Raw genomic sequence first — 22318 nt, forward strand, 5'->3', positions numbered from 1 at the left:
AGAGCCTCTCGGTAATGTGCTATACAGACATGATACGTAACACATGTTGTGCTCGTGCGGTAACCATAACGATCCGAAAAACCTCGTTGTTCCGTGTATTCCTCGATCGTGTACCAGTGACCATCCCACGCACACGTAAACATAGCATGCATGTGCATACACCGAGTTCTCTACGTTGAATATTGTGCGTTGCGTGTGTGTAAACGTGTATCCGTGCAGGAACAGGAAATCATGAATTGTGTGTATTAACGAAAAACTGTTACTTTTAAGACTTTGGTATAAGTGCGGTAACATGATACATCGGTATTACAAATACTCATGAGAAACATTCGTAATAATTCGTTACACATACAAATGAGATTACGTGTGTACACACTCGTTTGCATAGAACGCTTACGTATGGAAGAGCTACAAGTGTAGAAGAATACTGGACACGAACTACGCTTGCAATTATATATGTACTATTTGTCCAAAGGCACGTATATAGTCGCTATTCGTAAATAACCACGCACGGTTATACGCGAAACATATAACAGTATCCTCCTGACACGAAGAGGTCAGTATGTGTCACAGTATTGTGGTGGAAGCGACCGGTGTCACCTGAGAAATACGAACATCATTTGTCAATCGAGGATACTTCATGGAAAATCGAAAGAAGTGTACGGTCCTTAGAAATTTTTATAGAAAAAATTGTTAAAAAGAGAAAACCTTGGTTCACTGTAACAAAAAGGAAGTTATCACTGTTGTCGTTTGCAGTGTTTTGTAACATTGCCGGTTAGAACAAAGCAATTTGTTCACATGCGAAAGCACTTCTTCGAACAGAAGATTCGTTCGAATTGCTGGAAACCGTCCAGAGATCTAGCATGGAAAAGGAACGAACAATTTCACGGAAGATCGAACCACAGCCGTCTGTCTTCCGGAATAACACTGAAATGTGATCTGCTTGTCAATTCATGCGCCACCTTGTCGTGTTTATAAATATCTTTTGCAATGAACTTATACGTATTTAAAATAATACCGACGCAGAGTATATTATCCTCTCTGACGGTATCGTACTCTTTAAGTCGATGAAGTGTCGATAACAACGGGTGGGATTATGAATTAGGAAGAATGGAATCGTACGTGATCAGAAAATGTAGTTATGTAATAAAAATTAATAATTATTTATAATAATGGAATAATAATTATGCACTGAAGAGAAAAACGGAAGAAAGGAAGAAAGTATTTGAGAATTAACGTACACGACAATATTTCCAAAAGCCGAATAGCGGACGTCGTATTTGATAACCGAAGACATTTCGTTTCGTGCAAAGGATCTATGGATTTACTTTAGATCGAACAGAGAAGACTGGGCCGGCATGTCAGCACGTTTCCTCATCGGCCAAGGGCGTACGAACCTCCCCAGGTCGAGGAAGGTGATAACTATAGACCAGCCGGCCAGTGTTCCATTCATAATTGAGAAAGAATCCAACCGACTCGAGGTCGCAACCTGAAACGGTGATCGATCCTCGTTTACTCGACGACGAGCGATCAGTTGTGATTACCGCGTGGTTTACGTATGAATATCGCTCAAACCGGAATGTCACTTTTCCGACGAACCGTTGCCGTTTTCCGTAACGCGTTATTGATTGATTAATAGCCAGATGATTATCCCCACGACCGAATGTGTCGTTGTGTGCAATTTTCTAAACACAAAGTGATCCACCTGCGAGAAACATCGTGCTCGCTATTACCGATACTTATCGTTTTAAATAGAACGATTACCGAGTCTTCGGTTCGGTGTAAAATTGTAGTGGCGATACCGTTCGAATTGGTGTAATTACCGATCGTCGATATTCATACAGTTTTTCCATAGGGAGTCACTTGGTTTCCGTGTGAGTAATGACGGTAATTCGTTGAGAATTATCGTGTTGCACGGTGCATCGTTCAGTACAAGTTACTATCGTGAAAATAGTTCGGCCGATTTCGTTCTCCGTTGAAGAAAGAGACGATATTTTATTGCTCTTTCTCCAACTAGTCACAGACCATTGTTCTCGGCATAGTCTGTCAATTCTCGTTAAACACAATGGATAACAGTGAACTTCAAATGGAAAATGAATCGCAGGTACATTATTTGAATAACGCCAATGTAGAATTACATACTGTGTTCCCGGTTTTTTCATCCCGAGACTCGGGATTCGGTTATTTATTTCTCGTTTTTGATTTGATGTAGTAAATATCGAAATTTCAACGTCATTCTAATTCGAATATGTTTAATTTGCGAATTGTTTCATATTGTTTGCTACTTACATATGTCTGATAAACTGTTGTAGATTATTACTTTATAATTTTGACGAGGAAAACATTTTCTTTTCGGGAATTTTAGCAAGTCACCGTGATTATACATTTGATTATTTACTACCGGATAATTGTAATGTGAAAAGGCACCCTTGCGTCATTGGTTACACCTCGTTTTAAATTCTATTTGAGTTTGAATGTAAACGTTATAAAGATTCTTCGTGACGTGCTAACGATTGTTTTAATTTACGTCTTTATGGTAATATATATATATACCAGCTTTGTATCTCTTACATAAAGAAATTCCAATGTGACCAATTTTAGTATATGTATATATATATATATATTTCCTATATATATCTATATATGTATATGTGTATAGAAGAAACAGTGAATATTTTAAAACTTGCATTGAGCCCAGTTTAGCTATATCTAATCGATGAATCTAGTAGATACAACTATCTAAGTAATAAATCTAAATAGGCCACGCTACGCCTAGAATATGCATGTAATTATGAGCTAGGGTACAAAAACAAAATATAACTGAAGTCGTCCAATAATTACAAGGCATTTGCGCGCATTTTATGCTCGAATCAAAATGCTATACATTTTTTAAGTATTTTAAAACACGAAAATACAATTTTACGATACGCATACAGTTGTACAATAATAAATATACAGTTTCACAATTTGCTCGAATGATCCGATCAATTGTGCAAATTTACGGGGGCAAATGTTTTATTTTTATTCGCAAAGGAAGTAAGTTTTACTCGGATCGTGTGTTAAAGTAATTTCGATACAGAGCGTAATTATTTCTTGTGTCTTTTCTCATTACAACGAGTTCCAAACGTTTCCCTATACGTTTCACAATAAATTACCAACATCTACTCGCATTCGTACCACACTCATTCCTCCCTGATTTACTTTACACCGATTTATTTCGATATTCATTAATATCGACATTAACCAATTTCTGTTCTCGTTTATTCCTTATTTCTACGTTCCTTTCTCAATCGTACACCCTTTCTTCCCACTCGCGTCTCTTTGTCTGCCTCCCACGTTTCTTCTTAAAATTCTTCATTCATTTCTCCCTCCTCTTCTATTCGTTACTTCTCTGATTCTTTTCATCTCACCCCCACTTTGATTGCTTATATTTATATCTCCGCGTCGCACGCTCCTACGACCGCTTACCCGCACCGTGCGTTCAAAACAGTGAATAGTAATACCGGATAAGGAACAATAATAAGTATCGTCTATTTTTCAGAACAGTCACAGCAGACGACAGAGCTTGTCCGTTAATAATATGCACATCGATGAACCCAGTCCAAGCAGATCCCATACGAACGTAACTGTCGAGAGTCCACCATCGAATATACCTTCAGCGTATTCGACGCCACAGAAGACGAAATCCTCGATAGATTCAAATTCGTCGGGTTTGAACAAGAGCACGCACGTGATCGGAAATAGCAGAGAAATGTTGTACGAAACGGACAAAAATTCCATTCAACCTGGATCACCGAAGACCAATAGAAAATTATCCAGATCCAGCGTTTATCCATCTGGAGCGAATTTAACCGCCCGAGATGCTTTTGGTGGGTTCCAAACGAGTCGTTCGTGCAATTCATTTTTGCATACGTATCGGGAAAGGGCCATGAGAAATTAATACAATATCGATTGCACGGAAGGACCCTCCTCTAATTTATGAGCAATTTTATTATCTTCTCCCACTCTTCCTTCTCGCTGCTCACTCCGATCGATATATGTATTGGGTTGGTCGAAAAGTCATTTCGTTTTCCAAAATGGAGAATACATCATTTAATCAAATGTTTATACACTCTAAAAAAATTGTGTTTTATTTTCACAAAAAAAAAAAAAAAACGAAATGACTTTCCAAACAACCCGATACGAAACAAAACGGTTCAAAAGAATCCTTTTGCGATTTGTTTCACAAATATGGTGAAACGAAATATGCTTTTTATCGGAACTGTAGTCTTTCTTCGTAGAAACCGATTTTTTTTTAGTGTTTTTTTTTTTTTTAGCACACAGAAGAAGATAGCCTGTTTTTCAACGAACTATTCTACACGCTCAAACCTTTGAGATACAAATAGAGTTTTATCTAATTTTACGAGGTACTAACGTTTAAAATATGAAAACAATACGGGTAGTTTGGATTTTCCACATTCTTTCATTTTCTCATCGTCATTCTCATTTTCAGATACCTGTTATTTCTTCGTCATGTACGTTGCTTTACAAATTACGGTCGTTTCACGAATATTTTTAGAAACACGCAAGGCATATCAATTAATTAAACATAGGAATGATACGTACGAAATGATAGGCACGTATTCATGACAACGTCATTGGTAATTGTAAAAGTAGACCTAAGTCAATAAACTACGATCAATATGCATACGAGTATCAGTGTGTCACGAACCGTATGTACATATTAATAATGCGTGTACAACTTTAGTACGATTGTAAAGTCTCTATGCTTGCCCGACTATTGTCATTAATACGTGTCTTTTGATATTGTCCACATTTTTTTAAGTCACAAATTTGAACTTTTCGTTCAGCAATAATGATACTTTTCCTTTCGTAACTTTGCTTACAAAAATCTTCAAAACGGGACACATTTGTTTATACAATTTTTAAAACGTACATCATTTCAATGCACACTAGAAACGTTGCATGTAACTTTTCACGTAATAAATCCAGTCCGACAATATAGGATTGGAAGAAATTTTTATGCAACAGGTGCTCGACTATAATTGTGCACGCGAAAGTGTTGAATGCGATGCATTATAATACCAATTATTTCTATATTAGTCTATACGCCCACTTGTCGCTTCAATTACTGAAACACACAAGGAAGTGTTTGTACAAAAATTGTTTGACATAGAGATGATGGAAAAGTGATATGGAGTTTTCTTTGTAACGATTATTCGTACGAATATCACGGAAAAAATACAGTTAGCAGGATGAACAGTGCGTTTTAGGATAATTTCGATGTTGTGAATAATATACATTTCGGATCATTCTTTTAAGAAATATTTTTATAAACATTAGCGATTATCCAGTCTGATTTGTGTATTTTTCAATCCACACTGTTCTGTAACAATAATTGAGGATTCTATGTTAAAAGGGGAAGAAGAGCTAATTTATCGCCAATATTTGTGACCGTACCTAATAGAATGTAGATAAAAAATCGTTACTAAGTTCATTTTCAAAGATATGATAAAATTATAGGAGAAATAATTCTAATTGATTGTTATTTCCAACAGGTCCAAAACTTTCGGCACCGGTTACGCCAGACAATACTCCTCCATTGTTAGAAACACCGACAATTCCAGATGACGTACCAAGGAATGCGTTGTTGCACAAGGATTCGTTCTCAGATTCGGAAGTAGATCCTGAAACTCTTTACTTTCGGTACGTAATAATATTGAAGTATAATACAATTCAAGATTACTTTTCACGATTATATTCGTCGATTACGCACGATAATTAAAGTATCCAAAATGTTTTTTTTCTTATTGAAAAAGCGATTATATTCGTCCATTAGGTACTCGTAATTTTGGAACCGCAATACTTAGAGAAAAATTAAAAGTAATGTATAAAATTTGTCAGTTTTTGACTATCGATAAGTTACGATAATTAAAGTATCCAAAACGTTCTGTTTCCTATTAAAAAAGCGACGTTACTTGCTGATGAAATCGAAATAGAAAAAGTATATTAAACACATAATATACGCACGCAGAGAATGTAGTGCAATTGAAATATTATTGCATCTTCTGTCTGTACAATCTATTATTAACTAATCAAATGATAGTATTGTACGTTTAATGTATTATTTTGATCATTGGATTCGTTTTAATCCTCTCTGCGACATTTGAAGGAATAAATGATACGGTACCGTTTTAAAAAAGTATTGGTAAATTTTCAATGACCGTTGGTAATTAAAAATGTGACCAATTGTATCTATAACCTTTCTTTGTCCAACTGTGTAAACTTTTCCTAACTTTTATAATGTCATGATATCCTTACTAAATGATTAGTGACTAAAACCAACTGTTAGCACACTCGCTTTACGATACGTAACATTTAACCGGTTCCACGGTCGCGTGTATAGATGCACAGTATAGCAAGCGAGGCGAATGAAAAGACGTGAAGGCCATTTTTATTTTTAGGCAGTAATGATGGGCTATGCTAGAAAAGCTGGAACAAGCATAAAAACGAGTTTACATAATTAATATCGACATCGTGACGTTTTACACAGGAGCTACGGAATCGGAGAATTGCGATTTTATCGTCTAATAAGTTTGCCCGATTAGTGGTTTATTTTTGTTCTAGGTGATTTCAATTTCAGCTCCGTTATTATCACGATTATTTCCTTTTCCATTTCCCCGTATGTATGGTCACTCCTGTTCTTGAAAGACAATCTATAGGTTTGTAATAATTATCGCGACTGTCGTTCGTTATATACTGTAAACCAGTACTCGGTAACCGGGCTTGTAAAAATGCAGTTCTTTCGTTTCGAGAAAATTCTCTCCCCTATACTCTTCGAGATTACTACCGTAGATATCATCGTGTCCACTTGTAGGGATTGCCGCAGACGAATCGACATGGTGTTGGTTTATCAAGAGGACAATAACGGTGTGATGACTGAAATAGAAGCCCGTCGAAAAGAACAGAGGCGAGTGTTCCAGCAGAATCTATTGAAAGAGGGTTTGCAGTTGGAGCTGGAACCGAAAGAAAATTCTTTCGACGGGAAGACTTATTTCTTGAAGTTACACATACCGTGGAAGATCAAAGTTCAGTATGCCGAAGTGATGAACCTGAAACTGCCTACCAAAAGATTCATCACCATTTCTGTCAAGGCTTGGGTAGGTTGATGGAAATTTTAATGCGAATTGAAACAAAGGAAAGACATAAAAGACTCGACGATAAAAGCTGAAACACGTAAGAGATTAATCGCGCTACTCTTTTCATTAGCAAGGTAACGAGGACGCGAAAGAGAGACCGAAGCTTTGGGAAAAGTGGATACGGTGGATAAGGTGGATAGAAAGGATTCATACTTGGGACACGCAAAAATATGCCGAAGAGCCTAGCTTTTACAACAGCATCGATTCCGGGGATCGCGAGGAAAAGTAATTTACTCGTAGAGATTGTATGCAGGGTGTTTCCGAAACATTAGATAGAATTTAATCGATCCGAGAAAGCAACAGAGAATTTTTATCGATTTGGTTCTAAAAGAATGAATGCCAAAGTGTACAACAAGCGTGAAAGAAAATTAATATAAAGATAAATTACAATGTATCTAGGAAACATTTGATTTGTGAAATGTAAAAATACAAACAATGTCGATAATAAGAGAAAAAACAAGTTAGAGCGATTTTTCTATACGAGACAAGTTCGTATTAATATCTTCGGTAGTTTCTTAGATAATGGCGTGTGGCATAGCCAACGAAATACCCTGTATACGGTATAGTTTTTTTAAATTTATTTCTGTGTTCGTTAATCAATTTACAATTTGTTTTCTTTCGTAGATTCGTAGTGAAGGACAGAGATACAGCTTACACGCCCGCTCAAAGATCATTGATCGTAATGCAAATATTATTAAGAGCGAGGTACGACGAGACTCACGAGAAAGCTGGTATTCGTAGACTTTTGGCAGATGGTACTTACCTCGATTGCTTTCCTCTACACGAGGGCCCTTATAATAAACCGGTGATCAATGGAGAAATCCTCGATAGGCATCTATTGTATCTAATATGGGCTAGACCTTCGCAATGGTAAATATACGGAAAATTTTAACCCGTGATGTTACCTCGAAGGAATTTTTTTATAAACTTTTAACGAGTTATACCTAAAGTTCTATTTGTATTTTTCACTGATTGAATTTGAGAATCACACAAAGGGAATAGAAGCAAAGCAGATAAAGAAAGAAAGACACTTGAATTACTCGCAGTGAATTTTGTTTCATATAAGTTGACTGCGAATTTAGAATATTTATATTACGCTATTGAAAAGCTTTGTAACGTGTAAGAATGTATGAAACTTATACAAAATAAATTCACTGCTAGTAATTCGAGTACCTTTCTTTTTTTATCTGCTTTGCTTTTATTCCCTTTGTGTAAACCTAAATTACATTGTCCGACAAATTGAAACTTGTTTTCTGCCTTCCAATAACCAATGGGTGATCTTCAGAAATGTCTACAGATACAGATATTATATATCACTATATTCGAGAAACTCTCCTCTATTTTTGAAGATCAATTAGAACTTTCTAACGTTTTTACTTTTCACGTAATACCTCATTCCTGTCGAAAATTTTGGGTTTTTACAAAAATTCGTGTTCTTCGTAAATTGGGAGTGATACAGTAATTAGGTTTCCGGATTCTTGTTTGAAGAGTGTGACTCTACAAGGATCACCCACTGGTTATTGAAAGGCACAAAAAGTTTCAATTTGTCGGACAGTGTTATTGTAGAAATCATTGTATCGATTGTTCAATGTGAATACGTAAGATGAAAATTTAGTACTGTACTCTTAGGTATAAAAAACAACCACTTTGGTTAATTAGACGATATTTCGGAGAGAAAGTCGCACTTTATTTCGCATGGCTGGGGTTTTACACAAAATGCTTGTATCCACCAGCGATTGTCGGGCTTTTATGCTTCATGTATGGCGTCGGCAGCCTGGATGGATCTGACAACGTACCCAGCAGAGAAATATGCGATTACAATGTAGCGGGTAATTTTCTTCCAGACAGTTTTTATATTCAATAGACCTCAATTTTATTAAATTATTCTTTTGAGTAATGTATCATTACTTCCGTAGAAATATCTAACTAAAACTCTTATCTAGATCTTACATCTAGATCGATGTAACATCAAGTTCATCGAATTATGCTTTTAGGAAATATCACGTTATGCCCTCTCTGCGACAAAGCATGTAGCTACCAAAGACTGGGAGAGTCTTGCATTTTTTCGAAACTTACGTATTTATTCGACAATCCTGCCACCGTCTTCTTCGCTACATTTATGTCATTTTGGGGTAAAGTGTGCGAAATATGTAACTTAGCTTACGAATATACATGCACTCTTAATAAGACCGATATCGATTTTGTTTCGTATAGCTACAACGTTCCTTGAACTATGGAAACGACGACAGGCTGTGATAATATGGGAGTGGGATCTTCAAAACGTTGAAAGCGACGAAGAGCCTAGACCAGAGTTTGAGACTACGGTAAAAACGTTTCGTATAAATCCTGTGACCAGAGACAGAGAACCTTATTTACCAGTCTGGTCGAAAGCGTTGCGTCTCTGTGCCACGGGTTCCATAGTATTTTTCATGGTAATTAACAGATTCTATCATCTCGATGACCACGAATAGCATTTACTCGATTACAAGTAGCAAATACGACAAACTACGTCGTTGATTCGAATACAGATAATACTTGCTTTTAGATATGCGTAGTTCTGGCCGCTGTACTGGGAACCATTATTTATCGCATATCGCTGGTAGCCGTGTTTTACGCTGGTGGCGGTCCATTCTTAAAGAAACACGCGAAGATTTTCACATCCGTGACCGCCGCTCTTGTGAACTTGGTGATCATCATGGTACTCACGCGAGTGTATCATCGGCTAGCGCGGTGGATGGTTAACATGGAGAATCCGAGAACTCAAACCGAATACGAGTCCAGTTTCACCTTCAAGATATTTCTCTTCGAGTTCGTTAACTTTTATTCGTCCCTGATTTACATTGCCTTCTTTAAGGTTTGTAATAAAGCGCTGCAGATTACGTGAACAAGTATCCTGAAACAAATTATGTACGATTACTCGCTTTTACACAATACTATCGAGATTACTTACTCGAGATCATTTATTTATACGTAACATCGCTCAAGGTTACTTCAACCGTTTGAAACGATTCAACATTATTTAGAATTATTTGAAATTATCGATGGAATTGATTTACAGGGGAGATTCTTCGTTCATCCGGGAGATGCTGATTCAAGATCCTCAGAGTTTGTTCGCATAAAAACGGACGTGTGCGATCCTGCAGGTTGCCTATCGGAGGTTTGCATACAGCTCGCTATTATAATGGTGGGCAAACAGTGCTTCAATAATTTCGTGGAAATACTTTCACCGAAATTGTGGAACTGGTGGCGTAAAAGGAATCACGTCGCCGCCACGAAGGATCAAACCAGACCGTACACTTGCTGGGAAAAGGATTACCAGTTGCAAGATCCTGGCAGACTTGCTCTGTTCGACGAGTACCTAGAAATGAGTACGCCGAGATATCTCTCCGTCCTTTGTACAGGATGACTTGTTTCGATCTATAAGTTATAATTGCTTGAACAATGTTTCTAAAATATGTCATTCGAAGAAGTTGGCGGTTGCGTGTATCAAGAAAATTTTAAGCTCATCTAACATTTAATATATATTTTCTTCGTTCATTAATAAATAAGCATAATAATAATGGAACCATTACTATTACTTTAAATATTATTATTTTCAATCATTAATAAGTGAAATATATATATATTAAATGTCAATTGAACGTGAAACCTTTTTGGCACTTGCAACTACCAACTTTTTTTCCGCGATATTCCAATGAGTTTCTCAAACTTCATCAAAACCTAAACGTTTAATTTTTTCCTTTAATTTAACCTACTTTCCAAGATGAATTAATTTATAGATTAACACGGGTCGCCCTATATTGCGTATAATCCGAAACATCAAATATCGATTAAATCTCGCTTTCTTGTACACAGTATTGCAATATGGATTTGTGACGTTGTTCGTCGCTGCGTTTCCATTAGCGCCGCTGTTCGCGTTGTTAAATAACATAGCGGAGATACGTTTGGATGCTTATAAAATGGTGAAAGAGGCAAGGAGACCATTAGCGGAGAGGGTGGAAGATATTGGTGCCTGGTACGGTATACTTCGGGGAGTAACTTACGTCGCGGTAGTATCAAATGTACGTAATAATGAAGCCTTAAATGTGCAATGAGTCGACGGTATTATTAGAACACGAGAGAGGTTGTAACTTGAAAACATGGTCATAATTATGGACATTTTTTGCAATCTGGTATTCTTTTTCTTGTTTTTGGACACGTATCATTGCGACACTCTTCGCGTATTGAGCAACAACACTGTAGAATTCTATACGCAAAGATTCACGATCCTAGGAAAGTTTGCATCGATGTAATAATTGATGTTAATTGTATCGAATATGATAATGTTACAAATAATACTCTGCACAGGCATTTGTCATTGCTTACACGTCGGATTTTATTCCACGAAGTGTCTACGCTATCGTTTATTCACCGACGAATGATCTGGTCGGTTACATCGACAGTTCTCTATCAGAATTCAACACATCGGATTATCAAGATGACATAAAGAGCGAAATGGATAAAAAGCATCCGGAAACATGTCAGTACAGAGGATATAGAAACGGACCGGAGCATCCGACTGATCCATACGGACTCAGCCCACAATATTGGCATGTCTTCGCTGCGCGTTTAGCCTTTGTTGTTGTTTTCGAACACATCGTGAGTTTCGGACTTTTTTAAGCTTTTAACAAGGTTCCACTTGAAATGCATTTATCACTTTCTATTTTTGTTCATTTTAGTACACAGTATATAAAGTTAGATCTCATCTCGTACTCAACACAAACAGCATTGAGTATTTATGACGTAGCTCTAAAGTTACTTTAAACACCACTACTTTTCTCCATGTACAAGAAAATAATTAACCTCCAATGAAAAAGAAAACATAATTGAAATTTGAGTTAAAATTAATGTTATTAAACTCTTGTCAATAATTAGGTTTTCGCTCTGACTGGAATAATGAGTTACGTGATACCAGCGGAGCCTCGTTCTCTGGCAACTCAACTGCAACGTGAACGATTACTCGCTCAGGAAGCCAAGTACGAGAAAGGTTTAAAGGGAAAAGAGGACGAAGATGATATTTTGTCGATGCTCAGAGAAGCAGGAAGCATTGGTAGAACTGGAGCAGGTGGCAGAGGTAGTTGGGCGAGACGTTTCAGTAAATTAAGTGATGGTTTGGATGCCCATATCGATGTAGGTTCAAGAACCAACCGAAACAGCGATGGTTCAACCGTATGGGAGGTTACGTAATTTATATGTAATCGAACAACTTGAAATTTAACAATAATGTTTATCCCACGTCACGTGTACTTAACATTTTCGAAATACTTTAATCATTCATGAAACATCTTAAGTGTACCATTACGTACTCTGTACTCAAGGAAAGTGTTATGTGAGTATTGAAATATCAAATACAAATTTTAAATACGTTGTGCGAGCGAATGGTACAATAATTGTGATATTTTAGAAGCGCGTATTACTTATAACACAATACGTATTTGAATAAGACACGATTGAATTAAGGTAATTTATAATGAGGTGATAAATGCCAAACGTATTTTATATTTGATTTAAGTAGTTAATACCTTTGATACTTGATGAACTAGAAAAGTGTTAATAATTTTAAATATTGGAACAGTAACGTGTGAGTGATTCGTGAAATCGTGACACAAACGGTACCAGTATTATCTTATACTAAACTTCTTTTATATCGCTTAAAGCCTATAATTTATTTTCTTAAGTAACATTTTATGTAAATAGGTTTTAGATAGAGGTGTTAATAATGTGAGTGTAAATAGTGTTGATTGATAAAGTAGTGAAGTTTGCTGTTCCTAATTTTTGGATCTCATTAACTTTACATATTGAATGAAATACGAACAAATTTAAACTTTGCATTTTAAACAAAAAATTATAATTATTAATTTTCTATTGTTAAAGATTTTTCTATGTAAAAATACATGTTGTACCAGAAAAGATACTTATATATACAAATAATTATGTAAAATTTGTTTCACTTTAGTAATATGATTCAGAAGTTACAATTACTAGTTTATAGTTGTAATTTATACAACTAGTATATAAACATATACTAGTTTATAAAAATAATCATAACGTTAAGCATTTAGATATTATAATTAAAAAAAAAAACATGTATAGAGAAACAAAAAGTTCTCAAGTACAAACAATGTGATAAATACATAAAAATGATTAATCTACTTTTGCATTATATTAAGAAGCGTGAAGTATAATTTTAGAAACATTGTATTGTCATTTCATGTCTTGCCAATAGCGTGAATGTTATCAAATTTATAAACGATTAATATGTTTTGTAAATATATGTATTGCGTAAAATAGTCAGAGATATTGTGTTAAGAAAGTGAAATGACAGAGTTATCGAAATTGTTATTGTTCAAGTATTGAAAATATACTTTATAGGTTTTTGTTTCCTTTTTTCGCTACAAAAATTCCAATACATGGAAATGGTAAAGAATTTTTCTAAATTTACACAATATACTCTTTATTGTACATAATTTCAATATTTCATTTTCCGTCTTACGCTTGACATTATTACAATAATTACTATAGAATATATTTATAATAATATACATGTACATATTTACTTCTTTGCTATTGATTCAATTTATATGTATAATTCTATATGTATATTGGCCTATGATTCATTCCATACTGCACTTTCTTGCGTCTGCTTCCTTTTAAAATCTAAAAGTGTATCACAGTTGTGTTGAGGGATAGACAGGGATTTCAAAGAAAAGGAGACCGTTCAGATGACCGAAATCGATACATAGTCCATTCAGTCAGATCTCTTCGGACCTCGTGGACGCCAAAGTTCATATCCGTAATTCGGCAAATAACTGCGATGAAATGTATTCTACATTCCTAATCTATTATTTTTATCCTACTATAAAACGCCCTATATCGTCTCTAAAAATAAACTCTTATATATGTTAAAAAACAAATCATAAAACAGTAACTTCAATCATGTGCGACTTCAAAAATGAGGAAGAACTTCGTGTATGTTTCTATCGTTTTCTCTAATTTATCTACAAATAATTTTCAATAGTCCGTCCTGTTATAACACACACTCTCGTAAGTAATATTATTGCTTTTCGATTAAAATGGTGTTGATAATTTTAGGAAATCTTGCAATGTAAAGTGTCATGAAATTATTATTTTTCACAACTTAAGATTTTTATCAACAATGTATTAATTAAAATTAATTAGACAAGTACTTTTTTGCAGTTTACTTGTAAATGTAGTCAAATTATTTTACATCATGCCGTGACATAGGAAACTCAAGTATGTAAAATTATAAAACAAATCTTCATCGTGTTAATTTATAAAAATATTTTATAGATTTGAACAATAGATGTTAACGTGTTGCTTTTTAAGCATTCTGTACAAGCTTCTTTCTTTAGATATCTTTTATAATAAATAGTTTCAAATGAGTTGTTTAGTTGCATGGGATGTAAGGCCTTATGTCTATTATATATTCGCTTCATAAAAAAATGTCTAAAAATATACTATATGCATTAAAACATTCTATATTCTTTCGAAAAATAAATTTTCAATAAAAATAGAGTCACACGTATTAAAAGACAAATTGTAAAAAGGAATGTAACAGCATCTCATCACATACAGGCCGTGCCTCAAGAACGTTTTCAATAAATGTTCTATATTAATATATTTACTGATTATGCGTATTTGACATGCCGGCTAAAAGATCACAGTAAATATATTAATAGATAGCTTAAAAAAATCTGCTCAGGAAAAAAGTTTCTCCTGTGAAAAAGAATAATACAGTAACGCAAATTTACATCGACAGTCGTATCGGACAGGTATAGCATCCGACTCGACTAATCCTCCTGAGTGGACTAAATCTCGATTTCCAAAAGATGTGTTTTAATTTAGGTAAGAGGTAGGAAGATGTAACACTTAACTAGGTCCAGGAGGAGCATTGAAATTAAACATGGTGGTTGGTGGACGTCCCGGTAATGGTTTTGGTGGTAATCGCGGCGTTACCGATCCTGAAATATAATACATAATGAAAATAGAGGACAAAAATACAGCAATATTATTTGGATTAACTGCATTGAAATATTTACCATTAGGTTGCGTAGGTGGAAGTTTCGTAGGACTGGGCCCATTGAAAGACATGTGTCTCCGTGGATGAACGGTGCTCGAACACGTGCTTTCCAACGCAGAATTCCGCCTTGCAAGCAGTGACGAGCTACTTGGATTCAATGTAGGAAGCCGAGGCGGTAACGTTACTGGAGGCAAGTCTCTTCGTGGCGGTAATGGTGGCGGAGACGTACCATCCCTTGGAGGAAGTATTGGCGCGTTTGGAGCTTGTCTTGCCTACGCATCCAATTATAAATAGTATTTCACAAATAACGTAATATTAAAATTCTATCGTGCAAAGATAAATTATACGTATAACTCACCTGTTGCGGTGACTCGCTTATGGAACTCTCCCGTTTTCTATGAGATCTAGGTGGCAAAGGTGGCGGAGGTTGACTGAGAGGCACATGGCTGGGAGATGGCGGAGGTGGCATCGCGGCACCAGGGCTTCCACCAGATGATAGCATACCAGTCAGAGCTCCCATTACACCGATCGTACAGGAATTAAAGCCGAAGTGACTATTTTGCGGCTGATAATGTGGAATAGGCATGTGACCAGGAGATCCCAATTGCGGACTGCTACCCGGTGAACTGATCGAAAGTCCTGACATGCTAAGAGGACCTGGTGAACCTGGAGGTGGACCTGTACCTGTATTAACAGTAAAGTGCATCTACTACCCTATGCAAGCACATTCTGCAACGAAATATAACTTCTCTATTCGTTTGTCCATAAAAGTAAGAGATTTAGAAAAGCGGCCTACTATTTCTATATTATATTTAACATTGTTGAACACCAACCTCCCAATAAAACAGGTGCAAAGACACTATGGTCCCCAACGTGAGAAACTGTAATGTGTGAAGCGTGCGGAGGAGTTTCTGGTAGTTCTTGCGGTGGTGCCTCCGGTGGAGGGTCGTGTAACCTTACACTGGAAGCTACGGCTTGCAATGGGGCTGGTAACTTGCCACTTAAACTTCTAGCTTTAATGCCCGGTGATTTTAAGTTCAGGTCTGGCCATTTACGGGGCTGTAAGGATGAACAACAGCAAATAATAAATAATATGATTATAATGACAACGCTTTTTATAATTCAGATAGCACTTACGACTCTAGGTGGTTGCCTACACCCCCTCGGTTCTACTTCTAAGCTTTTATTGTACAAATAATTGCTTATATCTGCATCTTTCATATTGGGATCAAAAGGTGACAAGTTTTCAACGAAATGTCTTATCCTAGACTCCACTGAAAGACAATAGGGTTGATTTTGATACTGTTGAATTTCACCGGTTATTTCTGCTACTTTCCGCCGCTTGCTAAAATTTATAAGTTCTGGACTCCCTGGCAAATAATCCGGATTCCCTTCTTCAATGTGCAGAATATTGGTCAGGTACATACCTAGAAAACGAAAATATCAGAAATAGTTATGTTGCCGGTAGAATTTTAACTGTCAGATAACACTTCGTTTTTCATTACTTACCAAAGAATGGTACACAAGGTGGATTTATAGATCGTAATTTTTCTTGATATTTTCGAAAGTGACCATTATTCAGTTCTCGGGCTTCTTCAAGGGCTTTATCCAATCGTGCCGGTATTTGCTACAATTGTATAAAAATGTGTAATTTACTTTGTTACAATCGATTAAAATGTATGAAATAATTTTAAAGAAACGTACTTGAAAAGTAAATTTTAACCTAAATACAGATGCAGATCCCATAGCGCTAACAATTGCTAGTACACCATTAAAGTTATTAAGATCTTGAAACACCATCATAATTTCGATTGCACGCGACACAATCGCTACTCGTTCTTCTAGATTTTCAGCTTCCACTATTGTTTTTTCAAGCCACCGAGTAAACTGTGTAATAAAAAAATAATAATTGTTTTTTGTTTGATAAACTATATTAAAATTTAATACATTTGACTATATAAAATATTAGTAATATTTAATACGTGTTTATGATAAAACTTGGAATATAACTTACGTTTGTCGTGTGCTTTATCATTTTTAGTAAGTTTGGAGATGTCTTTTCTTTATCTTTCTTAGTCCATACTGACCCTACCAATTCTGAAGGTTTTACAGTTCTGTTCAGTTCAAACTCTAAGAGAGTTAACTGTCTTGCTAATTCAATTGGATGTAACTACAATTTGTTGAAAATTATATATTTAATTATCTTCGTAACGCAAGCAATATTAATTGCGCTTATAAATCTCACCGTTAATATTCCCCATTCTTCTTCAGGAACTTTTAAGTGCCACTCAATAGGTGGTGGAGATCTTTCGAAGCTAAAAGTTATGGGTCGTTGTTCCGAGGGTTCACATTTTCTCTGTACAATTTTTATTACTGAATCCACCCATTTTCTCATTGATTTTCCGCTTACTGTGTCTAGAAATAATTGTAACCTTTCCAAAAGATTCCTATCACGTTCAAAATCATAAAAATGGTGATCGACCTAATCCGAATAAGACGTAAATAAATATTAAAAAGTTTAGAGTTAAAATATTTAAAATTAAAAATATTAAAATATTACGAACCCAATGTCTTAAAACATTTAAAACTCTAAACTGCACAGGTTGACAAAACTCTTTTCTATATCTCTTCCAATCCTCTCTTGCAGTTGTTTTACAACCAGAAGGTTTTTCCTCGTCACCATAAACTAATGATGGATCTGGTATGTCAAATCTTTCGATTAACAAAGTCAATAGTTCCTGAGGTGAGCAAAAACTCCTAAAAAACAAAATATAACCAAGTGTTTAAAAATATCATCAAAACTCACTTTTAAATAGACAAATGTCTAGTACATGAATTCGTGTACCTATAAGTAGTAAGGAATGTTCGTACAAAAGCTGGGTCAGCATATATATGATAAGTTAATCTTTCTACCAATTTAATCAAAGTTGCACCCTTAATTAATGGAACACCTCCGTTTTCTCTGGCCTCTAAAACAATATTTTCTGGGCCATCTTGTTCGGTAAATTTATATAAATGTGGCGGAGGTAATCTTAAAGGATGCTTTCTTTCTTCGTCCAAAAGTATACTGTCCAAAGTTCTTTCTAACATACTCTTTGTATTCAACATTACAAGATCCGCCATCCAGCTATTTTTATCTTCGACGGATTTGGCAACAAGAATAACATTAGGGTGGTCCCTTGGTGCAATTTCAAAGGCATTTTTTAATTCTGGAAAAATAATTACGTATATTTATTTATAACTAAATCTTTCTAATTTTAAGGTCACAGTTTCTTTTAAGCTTACCCTCGGTATCCTCCCTATCAATAATGTCAACTTTTCTAATAAAAAATCTTTCCTTTAAACGCAGTTCACCTTGGTGAGGTGGATGACCCACCACACCAACTGCTGCCACAGTAACACTAACTCTTTTGCCACCACTGGGTTTACAAAGGACTAATAAACCGTCAAAAAGAAGAGCCTTTCGCTCTGTTAATCGCCTTCCATTACTTACTTTTCCTAACATATCCTCTGTACATAATAAAAAATATAATAATAATTTATGCGAAAAAATAAATATTAAGAAACATTCTCTTTTCATACCACGTATAAATTCATTGCAACATTGTCCAACATCTCGTTGATCCCATCCATCAACAGTTTTTTGTAATTCACTAGTTTTTTCTAATGCTGCTTGCCTTCTTGCTCTACTTTGCATTCGCAGGCCTGTATCTTTTTTTGGAAGACTCGCCATAGATTGTAACAGTTCCATCTGTAATGGTCTTAGAAGACCTTGTACTTGTTCCAAAGTTTCACCATCTTCTATATTTGGTGTACGTTTGTGTAATACCTGTGGAAAGTGTCATTGAACTATAGAACTGATGCACATTGACTGATTAAAATAATACATACGAATAAAATTATTAAAAAAATACCTTTATATAGTCAAAATACAAAAAACAGTGCCATATTGGTTGTAATAAAAGTTTTGGCAAATAATATTTGACAGCTTCTTTAAATCCATGTCCTGCTGCTCGTAATGCAGCACTAGCTTCAGGTCTCGACAATAAATTTGTTAAAACTTCTCGACTAGATGGACCATTAATGTCTTTTGCGTACCTAATGTTATGATTGTAATAACTTACATTTTAGTAAAAACATGAATATACATACAATTATTTAATAGTTTCATGCATACTTTGTATAAACGTCAAATTCTGCTGCTTCTGCAAGCTCTTCAAAACAGGAGCCAACTGTAGGCGTTTGTTTTTCTTCAGTAATTTCCATTATGTCTTCTAAACTACCAAGTAATGTTACAGTAACTTCATAAATATCCATTATATTACTGAAGAGTGTTTCAAGTTCAGTTCTATCTTGCGCTAACTTTGCAATTTCTTCTCGAAATACCTATTTGAATTAGAAAATAAATTTACCTTTTTGGAATTAATAATACACTTCATCAATTTTATAAATTTCTTTACCTTAATGATCATATGAAGATCGCGCAAATAATGGCGTTCATCATGTATGAGATCTCGGACAGATTCTTCATAAGTCTGAGAAACGACTGCACCTAAACCACTTTGTGGACCCTCTGCATAATCATCTTGATAAAATAAGTCCATTAATACCTGTTGATAAATTACTAATTAAAAATTAACTTTAATTTACGTATTATAACTTAAATATAGAATCAAAAGATTTTAAGACCTTAATTGTTAAAAAGACATAATTACAAGATTTCTAAAAATAATGTTACCATATCTGCACACATCGCAACTCTTATGTCTTCGCAAGATATTTCCACATGGCGTATGTTCTTGACATAGTTTCCAGCTAGCTGAAAAGAAAATAACCTTAAACATTTTTAGGAGTTAGTAGAAATAAATAGCACAAAATAATATTTTGTAATAAAATTTTAGAAAACTACTTGAAGTTTCTTAATTTTTTAACTGTAGCACATTCACTCATATGTACTTTTCTTATATACTTTTTCTTTAGATAATAATTACTATTAAAAAATGTTGACATTAATCAATAGTATCTTTTACCAACCTTCAAAATATCTGCAGAAATATATTCCAAGACTCCTACCACAAAAAGACTAACTTGTAAATCAATTTTCTGTTGTAATACTTCCTGTTAATACAATAATATAAAATTATAATATCTGTCGATGAATACATAAAACCATGGATACAATAGAATTAATTTGGTATAATTACTTTTTGTAGTAGTTGATGAATTTTGTCAACTGGAAGAACTAGTGGTGATTTCTTTTTTCCTTTTTCCAAGGCATCCCTTGCATCTCGAAGTGCCCATCTATCGATGGGAGTAGGAAACATGCGCCTTACTCTTTCTTCCACATCTTGAGGTGTATGCGGAGGAGGATGACCACAAAGCATACCTAACAGCCTCAGGATCAAACTCTCAACATAGTCTAAGGCATCTTGTCGTGCTTCAAGACTAGGATGTACTTGTTCCAAAACCTATTTCATATTAATGTCAATTAAATTATAATAAGTATTATCAGGAAGAAAGATGTTCGTATAAATTGAATATTCTATTTATGGATTAGAATCGTAATGTCTTGTTTGAAAAGGTATTATAGAAAGTAAATATCATTGTCTTGCAATAATAGATAAACAATATTGTTCCATAACATTTTGTTATATAAGAAAATCTTCTTGTAGATAGCATCTTTCACGACCAAAAGTTTTATTTCGAATAAATACTCATTTTACAGAGTTTTCCTTGTACAAAACTAAATGTTATTTTAAAAGATAATATGCAAATAACCAAAGTAATTAAAAATATTTTATCATTTCAATCACTTATAATATTTTATTAAGAAATATTGCAATACTTAATCAAATATTTATTTGTTTCATAAAATACAAAGAAATAATTCAGAAGGAGACTTATCAGAGTGTGTGTTTAAAGTATTCTGTACTTAGTTAACGATCCAAATAGGTATGCTTTGTTTGAATAAAGAATTAAATTACTCATACACAAATCTCTTAAATGAAAAGTAAACAATTAGGAGTGCTATACAGGAGTGTAGTATCTTTCGACGCGGGTACAATGCTTTTAAGAAAGTAGCTAAGATAGTTCTTTAAGAGGGCACCATATTATCATTAATTTTCCAAATATTTGTCATATTATTAACATGATGTTCCATCGAGTGCCGTCATGTTCTATGTACTGATTAAAAGGATCTTGTGAAATCGTGACGACGTTTATTCTTAAATTGGTTTCGTGATACAATAAATTTTGTGGTTCTTGAAAGGGCACATACGAGATCGCTGCACGCGTATCGTGCGACAATGACAATGTACGATATATGGGTGAAAACCCAGATCGATGGCATCGGGGGATACTCGGTAAAATGGGATCTCATGGAAATTCGCCAAGAAGGAATTACTCGAAGAAGAAGATACCTTGCGCAGGGAGTTGACAAACACTCCCTTCCACTTGGCGGCGTTCTCTTCTTTCTGAAAGTCGTAGCCTGACGGCTCGCCCACCACTGACGCCGCCGACGAAAACATCTCAATGCACTGGTACAAGGTATCACGCACCCGACAGAATAACGCGTACTAGCTACAGAACACGCTCTGGAGAGTTCCCGATATTTACAATGACCATTTCGTCGGGAATCACAAAAACTTGACAGAGACGTCTGTCTGTCCGTCAGTCCGTTTCTTAGGGTGCAGACATCTCTGTATGTAATGCGACGGCTAAGCCACTCGGTTGTATTCCCTCGGTATCCTAGCGCCTCTAACACTTATTATTCTTGGAAGCATTTCCGAGGCCAACCCGAGAGTCCCCGAGTTATGCCGTTTGTGCATTTTACACGCCCTTTTACTCGAATTTTTGTCAGAACCCAGTGCGAGCACCACTACTATCAAAGGATACCATTGCGCGACTCGAATCGATCGATAACTGCGATAGTACCATCGCGGCGAGATAATCGCGAGTTTCGAGATATCTCGTGGCACACTATCGATCAACTCATTCGAGAAATTTTTAAAGTTTGTTTAACGTTCGTTGGCGAAAAGTG

At 35.3% G+C, this 22318-nt stretch overlaps 2 protein-coding genes across 7 annotated transcripts; one reads left to right on the forward strand and one right to left on the reverse strand.

The window, feature by feature from the left end:
* The first annotated feature begins 298 nt into the window (after positions 1-298).
* On the forward strand, positions 299-13121 carry LOC143145031 (anoctamin-4). Of its 4 annotated transcripts, XM_076308019.1 has the most exons (15): positions 299-659; positions 757-1415; positions 3542-3869; positions 5559-5706; positions 6878-7160; positions 7270-7424; positions 7824-8069; positions 8829-9028; positions 9194-9331; positions 9414-9631; positions 9745-10053; positions 10258-10567; positions 11055-11260; positions 11547-11837; positions 12114-13121. In XM_076308019.1, exons 2-15 carry the CDS (start codon positions 1359-1361, stop codon positions 12423-12425), a joined length of 3201 nt encoding a protein of 1066 aa, XP_076164134.1. In that variant the 5' UTR covers positions 299-659; positions 757-1358; the 3' UTR covers positions 12426-13121. The 4 variants fall into 4 exon arrangements, with proteins under 4 accessions (XP_076164134.1, XP_076164135.1, XP_076164132.1 ...); XM_076308020.1 differs by having other exon boundaries at positions 299-2104; XM_076308017.1 differs by having other exon boundaries at positions 299-1415.
* Positions 13122-13671: 550 nt separating this feature from the next.
* On the reverse strand, positions 13672-22236 carry Sos (Son of sevenless). 3 transcript variants are annotated; one of them, XM_076307163.1, is made up of 20 exons: positions 21699-22236; positions 20484-20747; positions 20314-20397; positions 20018-20098; positions 19740-19889; positions 19457-19665; positions 19194-19377; positions 18862-19108; positions 18565-18789; positions 18125-18488; positions 17844-18036; positions 17525-17761; positions 17294-17449; positions 16984-17166; positions 16789-16906; positions 16417-16706; positions 16113-16338; positions 15638-15945; positions 15299-15551; positions 13672-15220 (listed from the first exon to the last, which is right to left on the reverse strand). In XM_076307163.1, exons 1-20 carry the CDS (start codon positions 21804-21806, stop codon positions 15129-15131), a joined length of 3972 nt encoding a protein of 1323 aa, XP_076163278.1. In that variant the 5' UTR covers positions 21807-22236; the 3' UTR covers positions 13672-15128. The 3 variants fall into 3 exon arrangements, with proteins under 3 accessions (XP_076163278.1, XP_076163277.1, XP_076163279.1); XM_076307162.1 differs by having other exon boundaries at positions 15638-15963; positions 21699-22234; XM_076307164.1 differs by lacking the exons at positions 20484-20747; positions 21699-22236 and having other exon boundaries at positions 15638-15963; positions 20018-20094; positions 20314-20384.
* Positions 22237-22318: the final 82 nt, after the last annotated feature.

The sequence above is a fragment of the Ptiloglossa arizonensis genome, chromosome 3 (genome assembly GCF_051014685.1).
Source record: "Ptiloglossa arizonensis isolate GNS036 chromosome 3, iyPtiAriz1_principal, whole genome shotgun sequence".
Lineage (NCBI taxonomy): Eukaryota > Metazoa > Arthropoda > Insecta > Hymenoptera > Colletidae > Ptiloglossa > Ptiloglossa arizonensis.

What these genes read in the sequence shown, in the direction of transcription:
- LOC143145031 (XM_076308017.1), top strand. Translation starts at nt 1,359, where the DNA reads ATGTCAGCACGTTTCCTCATCGGCCAAGGGCGTACGAACCTCCCCAGG. An exon ending in ACCTCCCCAGGTCGAGGAAG is followed by an intron (nt 1,416 to 3,541) that starts GTGATAACTATA and finishes TCTATTTTTCAG; the next exon opens with AACAGTCACAGCAGACGACA. An exon ending in CCTGAAACTCTTTACTTTCG is followed by an intron (nt 5,707 to 6,877) that starts GTACGTAATAAT and finishes GTCCACTTGTAG; the next exon opens with GGATTGCCGCAGACGAATCG.
- Sos (XM_076307162.1), bottom strand. Translation starts at nt 21,806, where the DNA reads ATGTTTTCGTCGGCGGCGTCAGTGGTGGGCGAGCCGTCAGGCTACGAC. An exon ending in TTGTCAACTCCCTGCGCAAG is followed by an intron (nt 20,748 to 21,698) that starts GTATCTTCTTCT and finishes AATATGAAATAG; the next exon opens with GTTTTGGAACAAGTACATCC. An exon ending in TTCATCAACTACTACAAAAA is followed by an intron (nt 20,398 to 20,483) that starts GTAATTATACCA and finishes TTGTATTAACAG; the next exon opens with GAAGTATTACAACAGAAAAT.